We start from the raw sequence: 23692 nt of genomic DNA, 5'->3' as shown, positions 1-23692 counted from the left end.
TCTTTCTCCAACAGGACGCAAGAGTGGTGAAACACTAGACATCAGTGCAGCTGTCTCTCTGGAGAAAGCCAAACCAAGTATGTTTTACTTGAAATATCAGTGCTGTTTTAACCCTTGTGTTGTGTTGAGAACCCTATCACACTTGTGGTGTTCCCGGTCAAAAATAACCGGCCTGCAGAAAAATAACTTATAAATCATTTGTTAAGCTATTTTATCATCAAATATTGGATTCAAGCTTTTAGCCAACTTGTTTTCTGTATGAGTGAGTATGAGCTGAAGACAGTGCATCTGTCCATCATAAATGTACTCAACACAGCTCCAGGGGGTTAATAAAGGCCTTGTGAAGCAAAGTGATGTGTTTGTGTAAGAAAAAATATCCATATTTAATATCCATACTTCTGTATTCCAATATATTTGGAATTATCTTCCAAAACAGTTCTGCAATATATTGGACCTGCTTCCATAAATATAGATGATTTGTTGGTCACTTTGTTGTTTTTGATCTTTCTTGAATGATTTTCTGCTCTTTTTAAATCAATGAGTGGTATTCCATTAACTGTGTTGTAAGAGTCTTTTCTTGGACTGAAATCAAGGAAAAGGTTTCCAGTAGGATCTTGTTCAATCCTGTTTTTGACTAAAATGACTCTGAATTGCAGATCTGGCTTTGTACATGTTATCATAATACATTTAGTCTATTTTGTACTGAGTGTGTTTTTAAAGCTGCTGTAGGGAGTTTTTAGAAAACGTTGACTTAGCCTGAAAATTTGAACAAGCACAACTCACAGGTCACTCCCCCTTGCTCTCTGCTGCGCTACAGCCCTCCCTCCACAGCTCCACCCCCATCACAACGGAGCCTGCCGTGAACGCGCAGGCTAGTAAGCAATCAGGTCCACCGATGACGGCGGATAAACAGTTATAGCACATTCACTGATACGGACGAAACACCAACAATATGATTTACATTGACTATGGCCTGCCCATACTTTGACTACAAACTTGGTCCTCAAAACATTACGTATTTTGCAATACATGTAATGTAACTAAATGACGTATATGCACTATTTCTATAAGTAATAAATAGCTAGTAAGATAATATAACGGTAACTAACGTTACAGTATGCAAGTAATTATTCTATCGATATGTAATGCTAAAGAAGGTTTGCTAGTACATTATTTCAGCAACATAACAAGCCAGTGAATTAGTAGGTTTCAGTAGTTGCTTTGCACAGTGCGTGACAATTTATCTGTATGTTATGTGGCTAGAGTTTTGACACTAGGCGTTTCTCAAAACCAAGATCACTAAGTTCGGACTCGCGTCCTTGGAAGTTAGGACTTGGCAAGTTCGACTCCGGAGAACGAACTCCCGTGGACGGGAGAACACAAGTCCGGTGATTCTGCAAATGGAACAGCAGCGTACTTGATAACGTCACTCAGCTCGCTCTGGCTTCTCCGGTTATCTCTGTGTATGTATATTTTAGCCAAGAATAAAACAAAATTTGTTATTAAACCACTCTGCCTCTTTTCGTTTTATTTAAAGAAACAAACAAAAACATATTAATAGCCTCAGGCAACGAGTGATTAATTATCTGCAATGTCTGCGTATATTTATAACAAAATGAAATATTAAACAACCCTGCCTCTTTTCGTTTACATTTAAAAAATTAAATGTAATACTATTTGTGCATACTCTGATTATCTTCACTGTAATGAAATGAAATAGGCTTTAACATAAAACACAACCTTCTCTTTTTGTTAAATGTCAGTTTTGATGTTCAATAATAGCCATTATAAAAGATATAAAAATATACAATAAGAAATAAAGCAAACAATTCAGTCAAGCGTACAAAATCAGCGCTTTAGTAGGATACAAAAGTTAAATAGCCATATATAAATTTATGAAACGTCACGTTGCCCTCAGCCAAAACGGAGCCAGCGGCAAACGTCAGAAGGACTAGCCGAGGTAAGGCTGCTCTCGGCTGGGTACATGAGCGCTGAGCGTCCGGTGAACTCCGACAACGTCAGATCAAATTTTCAGAAAGGCGCTATCTTTATCAATAAACCACAAATTTGAGCTTTAAACCAGCACATTCTCACCTGAAAAAATCTTAAAACTGCATATCATGACATAATAGAGCCCGATCACACGAAAATGCATATCAATAGTACGAGTTTGTAATCTCGTAGAATATATACGCCAAAATGAGTTTTTCGTGTGCATATGATACGCACTTTATGGGGTATTATACGTACGAAACTGGATTGTTTGTCCGCCATAAGCAAAGCTGCAGCACACCGGTAATCTTGAATTTGAACGCCTGTACGCACTGTGCACTATGGCTGTGCATGACAGGAGTGTGATCAGCGCGCACACGAGCTTGATTGACACTGCTAAGGCACTCCTCCTGACTCTGATTGGTTGTTTCTTACCGGGAGTGGTGTATTTCTGCAAATGGCAATAGGACCACTGGGAGGAGCCAGAGGAGCTTGATTTTTTCACAGATTATCTGTCTCATATTCTACTGTCAGGACATAATGACAGGTTTAACAAATATGTAAAAAATACATTTTTACAAAAGTTTCCTACTGCAGCTTTAAGTGAACAGTTATTTGATGCATATTTTATTCCTCTTCATTCCAGAGAGACACTCGCTGTATTACATTTACACGGCCTTGTCTAAACCTGTGGATCTGCCGGGCATCTATGAATTCAGTGCTATGGGTCTGCTGGACGACACACAGATCGACTATTACAATAGTGAAGAAAAGAGAAGGATTCCCAAACAACAGTGGATGAAAGAGAAAATGCAGGAGGATTACTGGGAAAAAGGCACTGAGTCCAGAAAGAGAAAAGAACAGTGGTTTAATGTGAACGTTCATATTCTGATGAACCGCATGAATCAAAGTGAATCAGGTGAGAAACATTCATACAATTTAACCTGCACATTATTTTCATTAAGACACACCAGACATTTTGACTCTTCTCCATTTCAGATCTTCATGTTCTTCAGTGGAGAGTTGGTTGTGAAGTTGAGCAGGAGGGAGATGAATTTAAGTTTTCCAAAGGCATTGATGAGTACGGCTATGATGGAGAAAACTTCTTGGCTTTTGATGATAAAGAGTCTCAATGGGTCGCTCCAGTTGAAGCAGCTCTACCAACCAAGAGAAAATGGGACAGTGTGCCGATCCTAAACCAATACACCAAAGGATACCTGGAGAAAGAGTGTGTGGACTGGCTCAACAAATTCAGAGAATATGGAGACGAGAAGCTCAGAAACGGCTGTGAGTAAATGTGTGTTTGTAGATTGTCTGCAGCTGATGAAACTGATTGATGAACTGATTATGTGTTTTCAGCTCCTCCAAATGTTTATGTGATTGAAAAGAAGAATACCAATGATGAAACCAAGCTGAAACTCACCTGTCTGGCCACTGGCTTCTACCCCAAAGACGTGATGATGATCATTAGGAAAAATCACACATCTCTGCCTGAAGATGAGATTGAATCCACAGGAATCAGACCAAACCATGATGGATCCTTCCAGATGAGGAAGAGTGTGGAGATCAAGAAGGAGGAAAAAGATGAATATGATTGTTTTGTGTACCACAAGAGCATCAAAGAACCAATCATCGTCAAAAGAGGTAATTTAAGAAGTTACGTAGACAGACAGAAATATCTATTGATATTGGAATGAAAAAGAATTTGAGTAGTGATTTGGTTTGCTTGTGATATCCTTAATTAAAATGTAAATCTTTTTTTGCATTTGTGTAGATGGACAATAGGCTTCTCTCCTGTCACGGTAATTGGAGTTACTTCCATTTGACACTGGAAGCGGATGCACTGGAAATTGGTTTAACATGCTGTTTAAGCTCTACTTTAATTCATATTAACACTATGTGATATTTGTGATTCCTCGCTTTGGTGTGTTTTTTTTTTTTTTGTTTTTTTTTTTTGCATGTATCCTATAATCTGTAATCTGTATGATTATAGGATTTATAACCTGTATCATGTATAATCTGATAATCAGACTGAAAAGCCTTCATGTAACTGAGCTTTTTAAATTTCACGTAGACCTGAAATAATCTGGTAACACTTTACTTTACAGTGCCGTGATTGCATGTTACTACATCTATGTACTATAGTAATAACAGTAAATTATGCATAATTACAAGTAACTAACTCTAAACCAAACCCTAACTGTAACTCTATAGTAAGTACATGTAGTTAATAGTACTCAGTACTTATTTGAGTAATTACAATGTAACTATAGCACTGTAAAATAAAGTGTAACCAATGCTATTAATAGGAAAAAATAAACATGTAAAATATGATGTGATGAAAATATTGTATTCAAAAATAGCTGGCGCAGTGCTGTCATGTGTATGTTTATATACATTTTACATCTAACAATATGTGCATCTAACGAACATCGCAAAATCTTACAAAGTGGTCAGTTGAGGACTCTGAATATTTACTAAATGTTTGTTTAAAAGCTCTTCTGTCAGATATGTCAGCTTTCTTGAAAGATGAAAACAGCAATTATACTCTCAGTAGTCCACAGTTTTGCTTCTCATGACTGTTGCTCATCTTCACTAATGTTTATCTGATAAATACTCACTAACTCTTATTTGTAAAAAATTGAGAACATTTAATAAAAATATCTAACAAATGGTAACTGTGGAAGTCTTTCTTTATTGTAAATATATTATTCATAAGTATATGTATTCACTGAACACTGAACTGTCCATCAAGTGTCGATTTTAAAAGTGTGTAAGATTAAGGGTTTGACTGACTTCCTAAACTTGCTTTAAAATTCACACACTTCAACAGGGAATGTTCCCATAACTTTCACTAGTGTTCTTTATAGGTTGTGTAAATGTTAGGACAAACAGTTCTTAAAATAATGTTTTGTGGAATATTCTAATAACATTATTAATATGAGAGAAAACATTTATAGAAAAACATTGTTTTCATTATGTTATCATGAAACAGTCAATGTAGCGAATTAACTCAAAGGGGAAATATTAATAATTATTCATAACTCATGATGATTAATTATGATTGATTATGAATATGTAAATCAGTTAATCAGATTAACTGGATGTAGCTACATTAAGATTAATTTTACAATCAATTAACCTGTTCGTCCAGTGAACACTCAGTGTTTATTAATTCTAAGAAATGTTAATTTCCAAGTTATGGAAAAAACAACATTCTTATTGTTCCGTACTACTCAGAGCATGTAGTCAGGATCTAAATCCCTTAAGAGGCAATTTATTAGCAGATGGAGTCAGAACCAAACATGTATTGTGCACAATCGTTATTAACTAACTCACAAACGCATAACTAAACTAACAAACACATAACATACACGCAGGTCACACACATACATAGGTAAGAATGAGCAATGATAGAGTTGAACCGGAAGGGGAACCGGAAATGGAGCTATAGGAAAAAGTCAAAGACAATCCAGAAAAGAGTCATCAGTTTCCTCAGTAATAAAACAAAGGTGCTGACAAAGGTAAGTTTTACTCATCAATACTAAATCGCTGTTTAGTGTTCAAATGTACGATACTTGCAAGATGCCTTTAGACTGAGGAGCATCGGATCTGCAGGCTGAGGAGAAATCCTGATGATTCAGTGTGAAGTTTTTGCCAGTATCTTCTGCGTTGGATGAAGTACTATGAAAAAACTTAAGCTGTTAATTTGACTCTTAGTGGGGAACAAAGTTCTTTCTCTCTGTCATAGATGAGCACATGGCTGGGTTGTAGGCTGAGGCCTGCAGGCCTACAGGCCTTGGCCTGAAGAGGCCAGCAGCAACGAGCGGTCTCTTTGGTCGTCCAAGAAGCAAGGAAAGAAAGAGGGAGGGGCGTTGTGCACTGGCTTTTAGCCTCTGGTCAAAGTCCCACCTCTTAGGGTTGATGTGACCAATGAAGAACTATTAAAGAGTCTTGTAATACTGATGTGTTGTGCAAGTGTAGACATACAGCATACACAAGCATACAAGCATTTAAATCTTCTCGATACGAACCCATAGACACTAAACATGGCATGATTGAAGTTACCTTAAATGTATCATAAAACATGTGAATACAATGAGTGCAATACAACAACAGTAATAATGGGTACCATTTCCTGGGGGATGTGCATGTTCATTTATAGAACAGTCTGTCTATAAATTAATGCAGGAAAGTCTGTGTTCTGTGGGGAAAATGCAGGAAAGAACAGAAAAAAGAAGCAAATGGATCACTGCAATTCACAGAAACAACTGGACTCCAGGCAGAGAAACATTGATTTGCAGTTATCATTTTGTGTCAAATTGTTGGATTTTGAGGTAAAATCATACCGTATATATTGTATTGTTATATATTATGTTGACAACTCATCAATTAAATATTTTCCATCTTATATTCTGCATAATTGGGTGTTTTTAAATAAACAACAATGACAAAAACTATACTATAAAACTAGATATGTTTTAGGGCTGGACAATATGACGATATAACATTGATATAAGTGATTGTGTGTTGAGTTGAGTGTTTTTTCACAAGATGTAATATAAGTCTAAGGTGTCTCCTGAATGTGTCTGTGAAGTTTCAGCTCAAAATACCCCATAGATTTTTTTAAATTAATTTTTTTTTATTTTGGGGCATCATTAACTATACACTGATTTACGCTGAGCGCCGCCCCTTTAAATCTCGTGCTCTCTGCCACACGAGCTCTCGACTATATTACAGCACATTTACAAAGTTCACACAGCTAATATAACCCTCAAATGGATCTTTACAAGATGTTCGTCATGCATGCTGCATGCATACATCGAATCATGTGAGTAAAGTATTTATTTGGATGTTAACGTTTGATTCTGTATGAGTCTGAGGCTATGCTCTGTGGCTAACGGCTAATGCTACACTGTTGGAGAGATTTATAAAGAATGAAGTTGTGTTTATGCATTATACAGACTGCACGTGTTTAAAAATGAAAATAGCGAAGGCTCTAGTCTCCGTGAATACAGTAAGAAACGATGGTAACTTTAACCACATTTAACAGTATATTAGCAACATGCTAACGAAACATTTAGAAAGACAATTTACAAATATCACTAAAAATATCATGATTATCATGGATCATGTCAGTTATTGTTGCTCCATCTGCCATTTTTCGCTGTTGTTCTTGCTTGCTTGCTTACCTAGTCTGATGATTTGGCTGTGCAGCTCCAGATGTTAATACTGCCTTGTCTGCCTGGAACATGGGCTGGTATATGCAAATATTGGGGCGTACATATTAATGATCCCGACTGTTGCGTAACAGTCGGTGTTATGTTGAGATCCGCGTGTTTTCCCGGAAGTCTTTTAAACAAATGAGATTTACATAAGAAGGAGGAAGCAATGGAGTTTGAAAGTCAATGTATGTCTTTTCCATGTACTGAACTCTTGTTATTCAACTATGCCGAGGTAAATTCAAATTTTTTGATTCTAGGGCACCTTTAAGTAACGTAAATAAATAAAAAAGAAGAGGGGGAAACAAGCAAAAGATAAAGGCATGTATGCAGCTTACTCATAACGTAATAATAGTAGGCAAATAATAAAATATGGCCTATCACTTATGTTATGTTGCTTGCTATGCTATTACACATTGGCCAACAATATTCATTTTTCTGCCCAACTAGCTTAACCAGACAGTAAAATGTGATTTTGTAACATGTAACTTTATTTTTAAACAAACGTAATAACCTACTTTAATATTTTACTGTAAAGTTGTGCAATTTTGTAGGGTTTATGGTATTGTGTGTTATTTATTTGCCTCAATTTGTAATAATTTAAGTATATACATTTATATAAAATAGCAAAATTTTATGTTAAATCCACTTTAAAGGTGCCCTAGATTCAAAAATTGAATTTACCTCAGGCATTGTTGAAATAACAAGAGTTCAGTACATGGAAATGACAGACAGTGAGTCTCAAACTCCATTGTTTCCTCCTTCTTATGTAAATCTCATTTGTTTAAAAGACCTCCGAAGAACAGGCGAATCTCAACATAACACCGACTGTTACGTAACAGTCGGGGTGTATGTACGCCCCCAATATTTGCATATGCCAGCCCATGTTCCCAACATTATGAAAGGCATTAGACAAGGGCAGAACGTCTGGATCTATGCACAGGTGAATCAACAGACTAGGTAAGCAAGCAAGGACAATAGCAAAAAATGGCAGATGGAGCAATAATAACTGACATGATTCATGATAACATGATATTTTTAGTGATATTTGTAAATTGTCTTTCTAAATGTTTCGTTAGCATGTTGCTAATGTACTGTTAAATGTGGTTAAAGTTACCATCGTTTCTTACTGTATTCACGGAGATAAGAGCCGTCGCTATTTTCATTTTTAAACACTTGCAGTCTGTATAATGCATAAACACAACTTCATTCTTTATAAATCTCTCCAACAGTGTAGCATTAGCCGTTAGCCACGGAGCATAGCCTCAAACTCATTCAGAATCAATGTAAACATCAAAATAAACACTGTACTTACGCGATTAGAAATGCTGCATGACGAACACTTTGTAAAGATCCATTTTGAGGGTTATATTAGCTGTTTGAATTTTTTTTTATGTTGTTTAAGGCAAGCGTGAGCTCTTGGGGCGTGGAGCACCAGATTTAAAGGGCCACACACCCTGAATCGGCTCATTTCTAATTATGCCCCAAAATAGGCAGTTAAAAAAATGAATTAAAAAAAAATCTATGGGGTATTTTAAGCTGAAACTTCACAGACACATTAGACTTATATTACATCTTTTAAAAAAAAGTTCTAGGGTACCTTTAATAAAGATCTACATTTCTAAATGTCATTCATAGTGATAGACGAAAAATGTGCCTGTGTTTAGTGGACGATTACTGCCATCTACTGGAAAGCAAACACTTAATTAAATTAAAATTAAAATAACATGATTTTTTAACTACAGCCACCCGATGGCTAGGGAATTAATCAATGGTTCACATTCTAAAATCATTATTATAACTATAAAAATAACTCTATATCAAATTTTAGCATTTTTTGTACTATCATTTGTACTATCATGGGTATTTGAAAGATATTTTTGAAAAATACAATTAATTACAAGGCTGTTAGAGAACAGTGCACTATTGCAGACTTACATACTGAGGTTTAAATTACATTATTTCAATATAGTCAGTCGTGAATTAAAGTGGGCCGGTCTAAGGCATGAAACTCCAGGGCTGAAAATTAGTCCCAATCCGGCCCTGTTACCACTACAAACACAAAGGACGTATCACTCAAAGATCAAGCACACACTCACCTGCACTTCTGTATTCTCTGCTGTGTGTCTAATAAACATCATTAACTGTTATCTTCAGTCTGCGACCCTTCTGTATTGTAACACATGCATAAGAAACAAATAATGGATGCAAGTTTATACAAGCAAGCAGGAATAATACACTGATAATACACATCCCAGCTAAGAAAAATGTGTTCTTATGTTTTGTTAACATTCCCATAATGTTATGAAAACGTTATTTGTTTTTTAAATGTTCAAAACATCCAGTGTTTTTTTTTATGTATTTTTATTTTTTTTTATGTAGTTAGCTTGTTTATGTGAACGTTAGAGGAATATTCATTTCTATAATTTTAAACATGTTATGAAAAAGATATTTCTGAACTGAATTTTAAAAAATGGACGTTTAAATGTTCAAAAACATTCAAGAAATAACGTTTTCATAACTTAATGGGAATGTAAACAAAACATAAGAACTTTTTTTGTTGACTGGGAAATAAACCAACATCTAACGGCCTGTAAATGCATAAGACTTTTAAATAATATAGTTGATCATTGATAAATTGTACTTGAAACCACTTTGTATCTATGATTAAGGTGACTGACTGCCTAAACCCGCTTTTTGTTGTTGAGTTTTACGTCACCACTTGTTTGGCCCAGTTACGAACGACGTCATCGTCTTCTGTTCTCTCATTGGTTAAAACTTCATTCTTCTGTTTGGCAGTTTCTGCGCTCGGTTGCTGAAGAAGGTACGATGTAAACATCAGTGAATTCTAAACTCAGTAGCCTAAACATCAAAATATCACGCATGGATTTTCAATTATGGTCGTTGTGTTCGCGAAAATCTTCGCTCTGCTTTGTGTTTTGCTTCTTTATGGGATTTCGCCGTCAACTCAAGCAGGTAAAGTTATTAATTTACCTCAATCATCAGAGAACGAAAGTGAAAGTAACACGTTACGCTTCTTGAACTAAAATGTATCGATAGATTTTATGTTTGATTATAAATCTATGTTAACATTGTAGGTTAGTCACCTTAGTCAGGTTAGACGCCATATCGAGTTTAACACGGATGAAAATGAGGATGAGTGTTTACAATTGCTCACACTGAATAAAGATCATATAACATAAGATATCTCATAACTCAGAACTTTCAAAACTGTATTGACTTTTGGTCTACTTCTGGGTTTTTCCTCCTGTTTACAATGTTTCATTTAACACACCGTACAAATCACACACTGTGTACTTCAATTCCTCACAGCCTCGTTTGCATTCTGTCAAAAATAAACATGGCGCTACACTAACTGTTAGACTTGGGTAAAGTTGGTTTTATATTCGCACATTCGGACATCCGTATTCAATAGTCTTGTTAATCACATTGGACAACTTCGGTACAGTTGGTTTTATATTTGCACATTCGGACATCCGTATTCAATAGTCTTGTTAATCACACTACATTGGACAACTTCGGTAAAGTTGGTTTTATATTCGCACATTCGGACATCCGTATTCAATAGCCTTGTTAATCACACTACATTGGACATTCAGTGGACATTCACAAGTAAATATGCCATTAAAACAATACTTGCCTATTTTGATCGACTGTGAAAAATGTTGTAAGTTGACAATCGTTGGTTGTCAATATCACGTTGCTGCTTAAAATTCGCAAACATTAATTTATTGCACATTTATTGGAAAGTCTGAATTTATCAGAAGTCCGAATGTGCAAATATAAAACCAACTTTACCGAAGTAACTGTTAGGCCTACTAAGTCTACGAGCTTTATCAGGGTTTCTGCAGGTTTCATCAAATCTAATTATTGCTTTTAATGCCTTTTTAATGCCATTTTTTAAATGCCACATCTATATGTCGCTAAATGTCGATAGGGCGTCATACGGCAATTAAAAAATTCATAATTTCATTGTTGAATTCGCATTCTGCCAAGTGTCCCTTTACATTGGTTTGCTTCTCTGCTGCTTCCCTTTTTGCTCACATAATATATTTTATTACAGCCAAATTCCAAATAAAACTGTTTCATCTATATATATTTTTCTGGTTTTGTTGTCAGACAATATGAAATGATGACTGAAATACAGCACATTAAAGGTGCAATGTGTAATATTTTTGCAGTAAAATATTAAAAAACCACTAGGCCTATGCTATGTATTTTTTTTTTCACTTGAGTTCTTACAATGTACTTACCCAAATGTTTCCAACTATTTGTAAATCATGAGAAAATTGCAATTTAGCGAAAGATTATAGAACCCAAGAGGCGACACTTTGATACTTTTTTGCTAACAGCCACTAGATGGCGCTCCGGTAGCGCGGCCGCCATTATGGGGTGAAAATACTAACTGGACTATGGAGTCAAATTAATGCCTTGAAGTTTTGCACAAAAATAAAGTTCCCTTTCGATACTTCACTCGTACTGCGTATGGGGAAAGGTCTCCCTTTTTCCCCGCTGCTGAAGCCTTTTTCAATAACGCAGTGTAACTGCACCGTCATTGGTTCACTCATAGACAAGTTGTTGAACCAATGGCGGCGCGGCATAGCTGCGCGGCCTATGGCGACAAAGCGCGCGAATGTTCCCGCCGAAATGGGCGGGGTTAAGGGCTATATAAGCGGACGTTTCGCCATAGGACTTCAGTGTTTTCTCCTTCAGCGATGACCTCCACTTCTCTTCGCTGATCTCCGCCTGAAGCCGAAGAAGCTCGCCGCCTTCCTGCTCTCGCCGCCGTCTGAAGAGGCTCCCGCAGCGGACTCGCCTGGACTCGCCGGCTGAGGACAGCGCCGGCGCCCTCGCGGACTGCAGCTTCCAGCGCCGTCGCCGAGTTGCCGCCTCCCGCTTCCCGCTCCCGGCCGCTTCCTGTGCGTCCCCTGCCGCCATCCGGCGCGCCGCCTGAGAGCTTCACCCGTGGCTTAACGCCGCTCTAAAAGAGCGATTTCAGCGGTTTTAACCGCTTCCAGAGCTTCCGCGGTCCTCGCCGCTCTAAAAGAGCCACCCAATTGCCGTTTTCACGGCAGCGGCGTCTTAACGATGCCCCGCCACTCATGTGGTACGTGCAGGGCCCCCCTGCATGACGAAGATGGACACAGCGAGTGTGTCGCCTGCCTGGGCAAGCCCCATGCGGACGGCGCGCTCGCTGGAGACTCATGCCCGCACTGCGAGTGCATGAGTCTCGCTTCCCTGCGCTCGCGGGTCGCCTTCTTCACGGAGGGCGATCTCGCCGCTCGCGCCCTCCCGTCTCCTTCCTCCCGCGAGCCGGCTAGGAAGAGACAGCGGGGTAGAGCGACTCAGCGCCCGGAGTTGAGCGAGCTCACGCCGGCCCAGCCCCCGCGTGCCTCGCCCTCTCCTCCTAGGGAACTCTCTCCCGTTCTGTTCTCCCGCCCTGAGCAGCGTCCCTCCGCGGAAGCGAGTGACCTCGTCTCATTTGGGGAACGGACGACGAACAAGATGACTCCATGTCGCTTGCGGCTTCCGAAGGGAAGGATGGGCTGGCGAGCCGGAAGACCCCGCTCCACCGCCTCCCTTGGAACCCATTGAGCATGGCCAGGGCATGGATGCCGAGCTCTTCCGCATCCTGTCTCGAGCCGTAGAGGAGCTGGACCTCGAGTGGGCCCCTCCAGAGGAGCCGTCTCGCAGCCGCCTGGACGAATGGTTCCTGCCAGGCCGCCGCCAGGCACCTCGCCAGCGTTCAGCGCCCTTCTTTCCTGAGGTCCACGAAGAGCTGACGAAGTCGTGGCGCGCTCCTTACTCCGCCCGCCTCCACACTACGCACCGCTCCGCCCTCACCGCCGTTGACGGCGCCGAGCAGAAGGGATACGAGCACCTGCCACCCCTAGACGAAGCGGTGGCTGCTCACCTCTGTCCTCCCGCGGCTGTGGGTTGGAAAACGAAGAGGGCCCTTCCTTCCAAGCCCTGCCGCACCACTTCTACACTGGCTGGACGGGCTTACACCTCGGCGGGCCAGGCTGCCTACGCGCTCCATACCATGGCCATATTTCAGGTCTTCCAGGCCAAACTCCTCCGCTCATTGGACGAGTCTGGAATCGACGCGCCGGCTTTCAAGGATTTACGCAGCGCCACTGATCTTGCCCTGCGAGCCACGAAAGCTACGGCCCAGGCCATTGGTCGTTCCATGGCCAGCCTGGTCGTGTTGGAGCGCCACCTGTGGCTCAACCTTACGGAGATCAAGGATCTAGACAAACGGCCTTCTTAGACGCCCCGGTCTCTCCTTCTGGTCTCTTCGGGCCTGCAGTGGACGGCTTCACCGAACGCTTTACTGCCGCGCAGAAATCGTCTCAGGCTATGAGGCATTTCTTGCCAAAGCGCTCCAGCTCCGCTTCTGCGTCTAGCCGCCCCAGGACTGCACCGGCTCAGCAGAACAAGCCAGCCCCACCTGCAACACAGGCAGCGCCACCCCAGGAGCATCGCCAGCGCTCGCGCCCTGCGAAGCGCCCTCCCTTCCCGAGACGCCAGGGACCCCGGCCCAAGATTGTGCTGGACCCGGTGCCTCCGAAGTCGTCCTGATTCGTCAGGAAGGAAGAGGATGGGGGATCGTCCCGTTACGACCGGACCGCCCCAAAAGCTCCCACGAGTAATTTCCCCTCCGCCTCGTTTATTTCCGGGCGTGGGAAACATGCTCCAAGTGACAGCTGGGCCCACACCTGTTGCGCCCACTCTAAACGCCGTTTTCACGGCGAACTATATTTTACCTCATCACGAAAAGAGCAAATTTCCTCTTCCACCCCTCTCGGTGTACGACTCCCTCAACGGCGGTCTGTCACCAAACATCATTCAACCCCTTGCCACTCGGGCCGAGGCCTGGCAGGCCATCCCCGATGTGTCAGAATGGGTTATGGGGATCATAAACCAGGGCTACTCGCTCCAGTTTGCACGACGGCCCCCTCGCTTCGCCGGGGTGCTTCAAACATCGGTCAATCCGGACGACGCTCATGTCCTCCGGGCCGAAGTTATGTCATTGCTGGAAAAGGGAGCTGTGGAAATAGTTCCCCCGTCAGAGAGCGAAACAGGCTTTTACAGCCGCTACTTTCTGGTCCCCAAAAAGGATGGCGGTCTCAGACCCATTCTAGACCTCAGACTTTTGAATCACTCCCTCATGAGACAGAAGTTCAAAATGCTGACGCTGAAACAGATCCTCGCGCACATCTGCCCCGAGGACTGGTTCTGCTCGCTGGACCTGAAGGATGCGTATTTTCACATCCAGATAGCCCCCCGTCACAGACGATTCTTGAGATTCGCATACGAGGGGGTGGCGTACCAATATACGGTCCTGCCCTTCGGGCTGTCTCTGGCTCCTCGCACTTTCACCAAGTGCATGGACGCGGCTCTTTCCCCTCTGAGGCAGAGGGGAATCCGGGTTCTGAATTATCTCGACGACTGGCTCATCTTAGCCCGTTCGCGAGACGAGCTGGAACGCCACAGATCCATGCTCCTCAGCCATCTACAATGTCTGGGTCTCAGGGTCAACTTAGCCAAGAGCTCGCTATGCCCCACTCAACGAATCTCGTTTCTGGGAGCAGTTTTCGACTCGGTCCGTATGACGGCAGTAGTCTCGCCAGAGCGCGCCCTGGCAATTCAGCAGCTCACGGCATCTGTCACGAACAAAGCCTATCTCCCTCTGAAGTTTTTCCAGAGGCTGCTAGGGCTGATGGCTTCCGCCTCCCCGGTGCTGCAGCTTGGCCTTCTTCGGATGCGGCCTCTTCAGTACTGGTTGAAGTTCCGGGTTCCTCCCAGCGCCTGGCGGCACGGCCGCTTATGTCTCAAGGTCAATCAGGCCTGTCTTCTAGCCCTGAAACCTTGGATGGATCCAGTATGGTTCAAGCGCGGAGTCCCTTACAGGCGGTCTCACGAAGGACGGTGCTCTCAACAGACGCCTCCAACTTGGGCTGGGGCGCTGTGTGCGAGGGCAGACCGGCCTTCGGCTCGTGGAGCCACGACGAAAGCCGTCTACACATCAACTGTCTAGAGATGCTAGCAGTGATGAAGGCCCTTCAGTTCTTTCAGGCTTACTTGACGGGACGTCATGTCCTAGTTCGGTCAGACAGTATGACGGTGGTGTCATACTTGAACCACCAAGGCGGTCTCTCGTCCAGCCGCTTATGCGCTCTGGCGAAACGTCTTCTGGAATGGGCTCTTCCGAGGCTTCAGTCGCTCAGAGCGACTCATGTTCCTGGCAGGAACAATCTGGGTGCGGACATGTTGTCACGGAGCAACGTCCCCTCCGACGAGTGGATGCTCCACCCCCAAGTGGTCCTCAAGATCTGGGAGTTCTTCGGGAAGGCAGAGATAGACCTCTTCGCCTCAGAAGACAACTCTCATTGCCCAATATTTTTCTCGAAGGAAGTAGATGCTCTGGCCCACACATGGCCCAGCACGCTCCTTTACGCTTTCCCTCCGATCGCACTGATCCCCCAGGTCATCAGGCGCATCAGAGAAGACCAGCACAGAGTCCTTCTGGTGGCCCCGCTCTGGAGGAACCAGGTTTGGTCCTCAGAGCTATTCAGGCTCTCCCTGGGAGCCCCGTGGCCGATTCCCCTGAGACGGGACCTCCTCTCTCAGGCAAACAGAACAATCTGGCACCCACAGCCGGAGCTCTGGGCTCTGCACCTCTGGTCCCTCGATGGGAGCCGACTAGCCTCCCGGGGACGTCATAAATACCATTTCTCAGGCTAGAGCCCCGTCCACGAGACGCCTCTACGATCAGAAGTGGTCAGTCTTTGTTGATTGGTGTTCGACACGCAACATAGACCCTGTGGAGAGTGACGTATCTTCCATACTGTCTTTCCTCCAAGAGCGCCTGGAAATGGGGCGCACTCTTCCACGCTCAAGGTTTACGTAGCAGCCATTGCGGCGTTCCACGCTCCTATTGCTGGCCAATCAGTGGGACGAAACGGGCTTGTGATCCGTTTTTTGAGAGGTGCTAGGCGCTTGAATCCTCCTCGCCCTCTCACTGTTCCCCCTGGGACCTCTCGTTGGTCCTCAGGGCCTTAAAAGGAGCCCCATTTGAACCAATGGGTTCAGCCGACCTCAGGCCCCTAACGCTAAAAACCGCTCTGCTACTAGCACTAGCATCGGTTAAACGTGTCGGCGATTTGCAGGCTCTCTCTGTGAACCCTGCATGCCTCGAATTCGGGCCTGGTGACTCTAAGGTCGTTCTGAAACCTAGGCATGGCTACGTTCCTAAGGTGCTCTCAACTCCGTTTAGAGCTCAGGTCATTTCGCTCTCTGCTCTTCCTCCCTCGGCGGATGAACTAGAGCTGGAGCTACTTTGCCCAGTCAGGGCATTGAGGACCTACATAGAGCGATCGCGGTCCTTTAGGCAGTCGGATCAGCTCTTTGTTTGTTTTGGCGGCCGCACCAAAGGGTCTCCGGTCTCGAAACAGCGCATCTCCCGTTGGATAGTGGATGCTATTAACCTGTGCTACTCCTCACTGGGTGCTGACTGCCCCATAGGAGTCAGGGCCCACTCCACTAGAGGAATGGCTTCCTCGTGGGCTTGGTCCAACGGGTTTCCATCCAAGACATCTGTGAGGCGGCCGGTTGGTCTTCGCCGTCCACCTTTGTCAGGTTCTATCATCTCGATGTCCCGACCTTACAAGCTCGGGTTCTCTCGGTGTGATTAGCGGCCTCCGACGAGTCCCGCTTCACTCCATCCCAGGAAGTATCTTCCTTAAGTGTAACCATGGGTTCGGTTAGGCTTTGCCTTCTCGCTTGTCTTCTTGGCCCCCTCTTGGTTGGCCAAATGCAAGCTATATCGTTCCCAGCCGTGGCACGGCGTGGTTGAATTCGTTCCCCATACGCAGTACGAGTGAAGTATCGAAAGGGAACGTACTCGGTTACTAACGTAACCTCGGTTCCCTGAGATACGGAACGAGTACTGCGTCACTTGCCGTGCCACGAGGCTGCGGCTCAGGGTCGTCGCTTCAGTCGATTGACACTGAAGTCCTATGGCGAAACGCCCGCTTATATAGCCCTTAACCCCGCCCATTTCGGCGGGAACATTCGCGCGCTTTGTCGCCATAGGCCGCGCAGCTATGCCGCGCCGCCATTGGTTCAACAACTTGTCTATGAGTGAACCAATGACGGTGCAGTTACACTGCGTTATTGAAAAAGGCTTCAGCAGCGGGGAAAAAGGGAGACCTTTCCCCATACGCAGTACTCGTTCCGTATCTCAGGGAACCGAGGTTACGTTAGTAACCGAGTACGTTTTGCAAAACAACAACAAAAAGAATTGAGCAATAAAAAAATGTTTTGCAAACAAAAATAAAGAATTGCAAAGGAAAAATAAAGTATTGAGCAGAAAAAAATAAGTTTTGCAAACAAAAATAATAAATTGCAAAATAAAATAACATAGTGAAAAAATAAAAATATAATCAATTACAAAAATCAATGACAGCTGTAATCCTATTTTATCTTTGCCACATATTTTTCATGCTCAAACCTACTAAATCATTTGCAACGCTCATTTTATTCTGCGTTTCAGTCAAGCGTGCGCTCACGATACCGTTTTCCTTTGCGCTGCACTTTTTTGTGCGGTTCTCTTTATGGCACTGGTTTGACGTGGGGGTGGAGTCAAGAAACGGGGGCACGCCCCCGCGAAACACGTCATCGGCAGGAGACGCAGATCGCAACAGAACAGATCAAGCATAGAGACAGAGCGCATTTATTATAATCTGAAAACTACGCCCACCGGGGGGGAAAACAATCCAACCGTCTCCATTGACTTTGTATTGCGTGAGGCTGCCTTCTCGTCTTTTCTGACTCATTACAAAAAAACAGAACAATGCCTAAAAGCTGCTGTGTGACAAGGTTAAAATAATGAATGGTTTGTTTTTGTTGGTTTGTTTAGCATATGTTGTCGCCAATTACGACCCCCTCCAATGCATTTCTTATAGTAATATGACCTGTTGTGCTCTGTCTCACTGCCTGTATCCACTTTTGTGTCCTTAAACATTCGTTTTTTGGGGTCGACAGCTTATAAAAACTTATTTCTGGGTTTTTTAGCTTGTTAGCTGTACATCTTGTCACACAGCAGCTTTTAGGCATTGTTCTGTTTTTGTAATGAGTCAGAAAAGACAAGGAGGCAGCATCATGCATTACAAAGTCAATGGAGACGGTTGGATTGATTTTTCCCCGGTTGGATTGTTTTTCCCCCGGTGGGCATGGTTTTCAGATTATAATAAATGCGCTCTGTCTCTATGCTTGATCTGTTCTGTTGCGATCTGCGTCTCCTGTCGATGACGTGTTTCGCGGGGGCGTGCCCCCGTTTCTTGACTCCACCCCCACGTCAAACCAGTGCCATAAAGAGAACCGCAAGAAAAGTGCAGCGCAAAGAAAACCGGTATTGTGAGCGCACGCTTGATTGAAACGCAGAATAAAATGAGCGTTGCAAATGATTTAGTAGGTTTGAGCATGAAAAATATGTGGCAAAGATAAAATAGGATTACAGCTGTCATTGATTTTTGTAATTGATTATATTTTTATTTTTGCACTACGTTATTTTATTTTGCAATTTATTATTTTTGCTTGCAAAACTTATTTTTTTTCTGCTCAATACTTTATTTTTCCTTTGCAATTCTTTATTTTTGTTTGCAAAACATTTTTTTATTGCTCAATTCTTTTTTTTGTTTTGCAAAACTTTATTTTTGTGCAAAACTTTAAGGCATTAATTTGACTCCATAAGTATGAGTTTTCTGATGTATACGTAAATTAGACCGCGTTAAAAATCTCTTTCCACACACAAAACATGAATGCGCGTTAAAAATCTCTTTCCACACACAAAACATGAATGTGGCTTCACGTCCGTATGAACTTTCATGTGCTTATGTAGGGCAGATGCCAGAGGAAATGTTTTGCTGCATTGATCACATGTGAACGGCCTCTCTCCGGTGTGGATGCTCATGTGTCCTTTAAGCAGTTCAGATCGAGTGAAGCTCTTCCCACACGGATCACACGAGAACGGTCTCTCTCCAGTGTGAACTCTCATGTGGTATTGAAGCTGTGAAGATTGAGTGAAGCTCTTCCCGCACTCATCACATGTGAACGGCTTCTCTCCTGTATGAACTCTAACGTGAACATCAAGATGATATTTCTTTATGAAACCCTTTCCACATTGAACACACGTGAACGGCTTCTCTCCAGTGTGGATCAACATGTGATGTTTAAGATTTGTTTTTCGTGCTAAACTCTTTCCACACTGAGTGCAGGTGAAAGTCTTTGAGCGACTCAAAGGTTTTTCTCCAGGTTTGTCATGATGTTTCTCCTCCACTTCACTCAGTTCTTCACTCTCCTCCTTCACTTCCATCAGCTCTGAAATGAAAGAACAAAGAAAGAATCTCGCTTTTGGGGTTATTCATGGTTGTTGAAAGTACCTTGTTGAAGTTTTTACACTTTTTACACTTTTCGTATGGCGCCAGTCCCATCATATGAATGACCCGACATTGATAAATGTGGCGGCTGAAAACATTTGAATATCACGCCCTTAAAAATTCACAGTTTAGAAGCCTTGCCTCAAGAGTTTATGACACGGAGAAAGGTAACTCGGCCAATAAGAGGAAGTAATCTCATGAAAGAGAAATGGATCTTACTCCAAAGACCTCATAATTGCAATCAATGACATTTATTTATATGTATATTAAATACCTGGCTGTAAATAAAATGAAACATTTCAAGAATAAACACCAACCTCTTTGTTCTTCAGTATCTTCAGTGTGTTTCATTCTGCAGGGTTCTGGATCACTCATGTTCTCACTGTCCTCTAAAAAGCTACTGATTTACTCAACTAAAACTAGACTAAAACAATTTCCGATGACCAAAACTAAATGGCATTTAAGAAAATCTAAAGGGTTTAGTTAAATTGTAATGCATCAAATAAGCATTTATTTAACAATATACAGATCCAATACTCTGATACATATTCTCCAAACTGTTTATGTTCACTTAAGTACTTTACTCGCCAAAGCGGACGTTTTTTGACCGTTCAAGTGCAAAAAGACTTGAAAGAGAGCTCAATTCAGTACTTGTCAGGGATTGACACACTTATCATTGAGGTACTAATATAGTTATTAAAATTTGATTAGATTTTAGATTTTCTGCTTTCATTGTAATTTTAGTTAAAAGTTTTCGATTTGTTTTGTGTGTTTATGTCTTTTAGTTTTTGCTTTTATATATTTCTGTTTTAATTATTTTAGTATATCAGGTTAAGCTAAAGCTGAGAAACTACATAAAATAAATTTACATTTTTTATGTTTTTTTTTTTTATTTTTATTTCAGTTAACTTTTATTTTGTTTCAAGTAATGAAGTTTTTTAATGGTTTTAGGTTTGGTTAACTGTAATAACCCTTATACTTATAAAATCTATATATAGAATAATGTGTCAAATTAACGTTCTCAGTCTTTGCTTCCTGTGACAGAAGATACAGTAGTGTACTATGAATTAAACTGAAATTAAACTGAATTAAATAGTTTATTGAGTAAACAATAATCAAGGTCTCTTATTATTCCAGCAAATTTCTGGGCCTTTTTTATTTTCATACATTCCAGTGATGGAAAGTCATTACAAATAACCTCTCTTTTGAATATAGAAAAATAAGGTTTCGTCTTCATACATTTGCATTTATGAATGAAAATGTTTTTCAGAATCAACATTACATTAATAAAAAAAATTTTTATCATCCAACAGCATTCCAAACATAATATGTTTCCTAGCAAAAGTGGGCAGTGAATGAATCTTTGTCTCCAACCAATAAGACATATTTTCCCAGAAAATATTTGAAAACACACAAGAAAAGAAAATACAGTCATTGTCTTCAAAATCAATCTGTTGTCTTAAAAATTCACTTGATGGATATATACCACTGAATATTTTTTAAAAAAAAATGAGTTAAAAGGTAATATACTGTGTTTGCAATTTTTTTCCATAGATGATTTATCATGAACTTGCAAAACATCGTTATGGTACAGAAGTGTCGGATATAATATGGAATTGAAACAAGATCGAATTAAATAAATCCTTCCAAAAACAGACAAATCCCTTTGCATCCACGCATCAATCCTGCCTTTATTGCATTCATTCCATATATTCCAAACGTTTCGCTTTTCCATCAAGTCCTCATCCTTAGAAATGTTAATGCCTAAATATTTGACACTCGACTTAATCAGAATATTATATACAGTTTCAATTACTTTAGGAATTTGGTTAAGAATAAGATCTTTTAAAAATAATGTTGTATCATCAGCCAATTGACTAAGTATAATTTTCCGTTTACACTTTCAACATTTGAGTTTTTAATTAGGAGAGTCAACATCTCTGTAGCCGGAATAAATAATGAGGGGGAGATGGGGCAGCCTTGTTTAACTCCTCGCATTTTACAGCCGTCTAAAACATATAAGCATTGTGTAGTAAACATTGTCACAATTCATCAACATTAGCTTATAAGCAATGGCTTGGCATAAATGTGCGCTCTTCATTGATTGTGAAGCAGTCTGAAGTGCTGCTGGGCGAGCCTGTAGAGCGGTTAGATCAGCATGTTACTCTCCAAATGTGCACATCTTCCACAGTCCTGACTGGATATCTTCCCAAATCATCCCTTTATTTCATTTTCGTCTTGTTTTAATTTTTTTGACAAAAATGAGAGTAGATTTTAGTCATAGTTTTAGTCATTCAAAACTGTTTTTATTTAGTCATTGTTTTGTTTTCGTGCGTAAAAAAAAATATTGCTGATGAAAATTATGACGAAATGTATTCCTCAACAAAATTAACACTGATGTGAATTGGTAACAATAAATTGACACCCATTATGAACCTCTACAGGCAAACAACAACAATATGTCCATATTAATCTAAATACAGTTCGACTTTATAAAAAACTGAGTGTGAGTGCTTTAGAAACACCCTAATTCTGCTTGCTTTCAATTCCTCACACACATACACCACTCGAAGCTTCCGTAAAACAATCTTTCATGAAGTCCAGAAAGGTTGAAGCGAATTGCAAAGACATTAGCGGGCTTCACTGCACAGGATGAGCTGCGAGAGGCGCGCGCATTGTTTGATGTTGTTGTGCGCGGTCTCGTCCGTCTGTATTTTCCTTACAAATGCTCTACGAAGGCATCATTTATGTCGTTTGGAATGCAGTGGACTTGAATATTTAAAATATGAAACTCGCTTACAGAAGGCTGCTTTCAATTTCATGATTTCAAATGCCGACACTTTGTTTTTGAGTGGTTTAATGCGTCTCAAAATGGTTTTATGACGCAAAATGAATGTAAACACAGCAGTTTTGTCTTAAGGGATTAAATGGACAAATGGATCCGTGCGTGAACGCAACTTATTAGATCTCCCGCTGTCTGTGATGTAACAATCAAACGACATTAGAAAGAAAACGTTCAGATAATCTTAAATACTGAAAACACTCTTTGTTTATTGATTGTAATATGTTTTGTTGCTCCTCTTTATTATTTGATACTTGCTTGTATGTTTTTAAGTTATATTAGTGTAAAATTATTAACATGGCCATTGTTTAATTTTCATTGTTTAATTCAATTACACAATTAGTTCTAATTTTTTTTTCAATTTGTACTATTTTTAAAAAAGTATGCCTACTTATAATTACGTATGTAAGTATATGTAAATGTATGGATTTTTTTCATTAATATGACTAATAAAGGGACAAATTAATTAATAAGAAAAAAAAAGTGGATCAAGAATCGTTTTAGAATCGGATCATGACTCCCAAAATCGAAATCAGATCGTGAGGTGACTAAAGATTCCCACCCCTACTTTATAATAACTATTAATTAAAGTAATTTGATCATTAATGCATGTACAGAAACTGACAAAGATCATAAAACTCTTAGCATTTCATATGTCAAACTTCATTAATATTCATCTATATTCACATTTATTCCCCCACATTCATCATTACAGGGACAATATTAAGTGTTTAGAAGTAGAAACACTCGAGATTCACATCAATTTTCCTCACAGATCTCAAAATTTGACTTCAGACTTGACATTTATAAACAGTTTTCGCTATGAAACATCGAAACAATCACACAAACGAACACAAAATCGCTCAGATCTGAATGAATTCATCATATTTTCCTCACAGATCTCAAACTTTGACATTCAGTAACAGTTATTATCACTATAAAACATGAAACAATCACACAAACGAACACAAAATCGCTCAGGTCTGAATGAATTCATCATATTTTCCTCACAGATCTCAAACTTTGACATTCAGTACCAGTTATTATCACTATAAAACATGAAACAATCACACAAACGAACACAAAATCGCTCAGGTCTGAATGAATTCATCATATTTTCCTCAGATCTCAAACTTTGACATTCAGTAACAGTTATTATCACTATAAAACAT

General features: G+C 41.0%; 1 protein-coding gene and 1 pseudogene across 2 annotated transcripts in view; one reads left to right on the top strand and one right to left on the bottom strand.

The window, feature by feature from the left end:
• Positions 1-4670, top strand: part of LOC125246135 — a 58403-nt gene extending 53733 nt beyond the window's left edge. For both annotated transcript variants that reach the window (XM_048156991.1, XM_048156998.1), the window contains 5 exons: positions 15-77; positions 2639-2911; positions 2992-3279; positions 3352-3636; positions 3767-4670. In XM_048156991.1, coding sequence (XP_048012948.1) covers positions 15-77; positions 2639-2911; positions 2992-3279; positions 3352-3636; positions 3767-3777 — 920 coding nt within the window. In that variant the 3' untranslated portion in view covers positions 3778-4670. The remainder of the gene's footprint in view (positions 1-14; positions 78-2638; positions 2912-2991; positions 3280-3351; positions 3637-3766) is intronic.
• Positions 1-20477, bottom strand: part of LOC125278694 — a 368525-nt pseudogene extending 348048 nt beyond the window's left edge.
• Positions 20478-23692: the final 3215 nt, after the last annotated feature.

Source organism: Megalobrama amblycephala, linkage group LG1 (genome assembly GCF_018812025.1).
Source record: "Megalobrama amblycephala isolate DHTTF-2021 linkage group LG1, ASM1881202v1, whole genome shotgun sequence".
NCBI classification, from domain to species: Eukaryota; Metazoa; Chordata; class Actinopteri; order Cypriniformes; family Xenocyprididae; genus Megalobrama; species Megalobrama amblycephala.
This window is presented reverse-complemented; position numbering and strand designations above follow the sequence as displayed.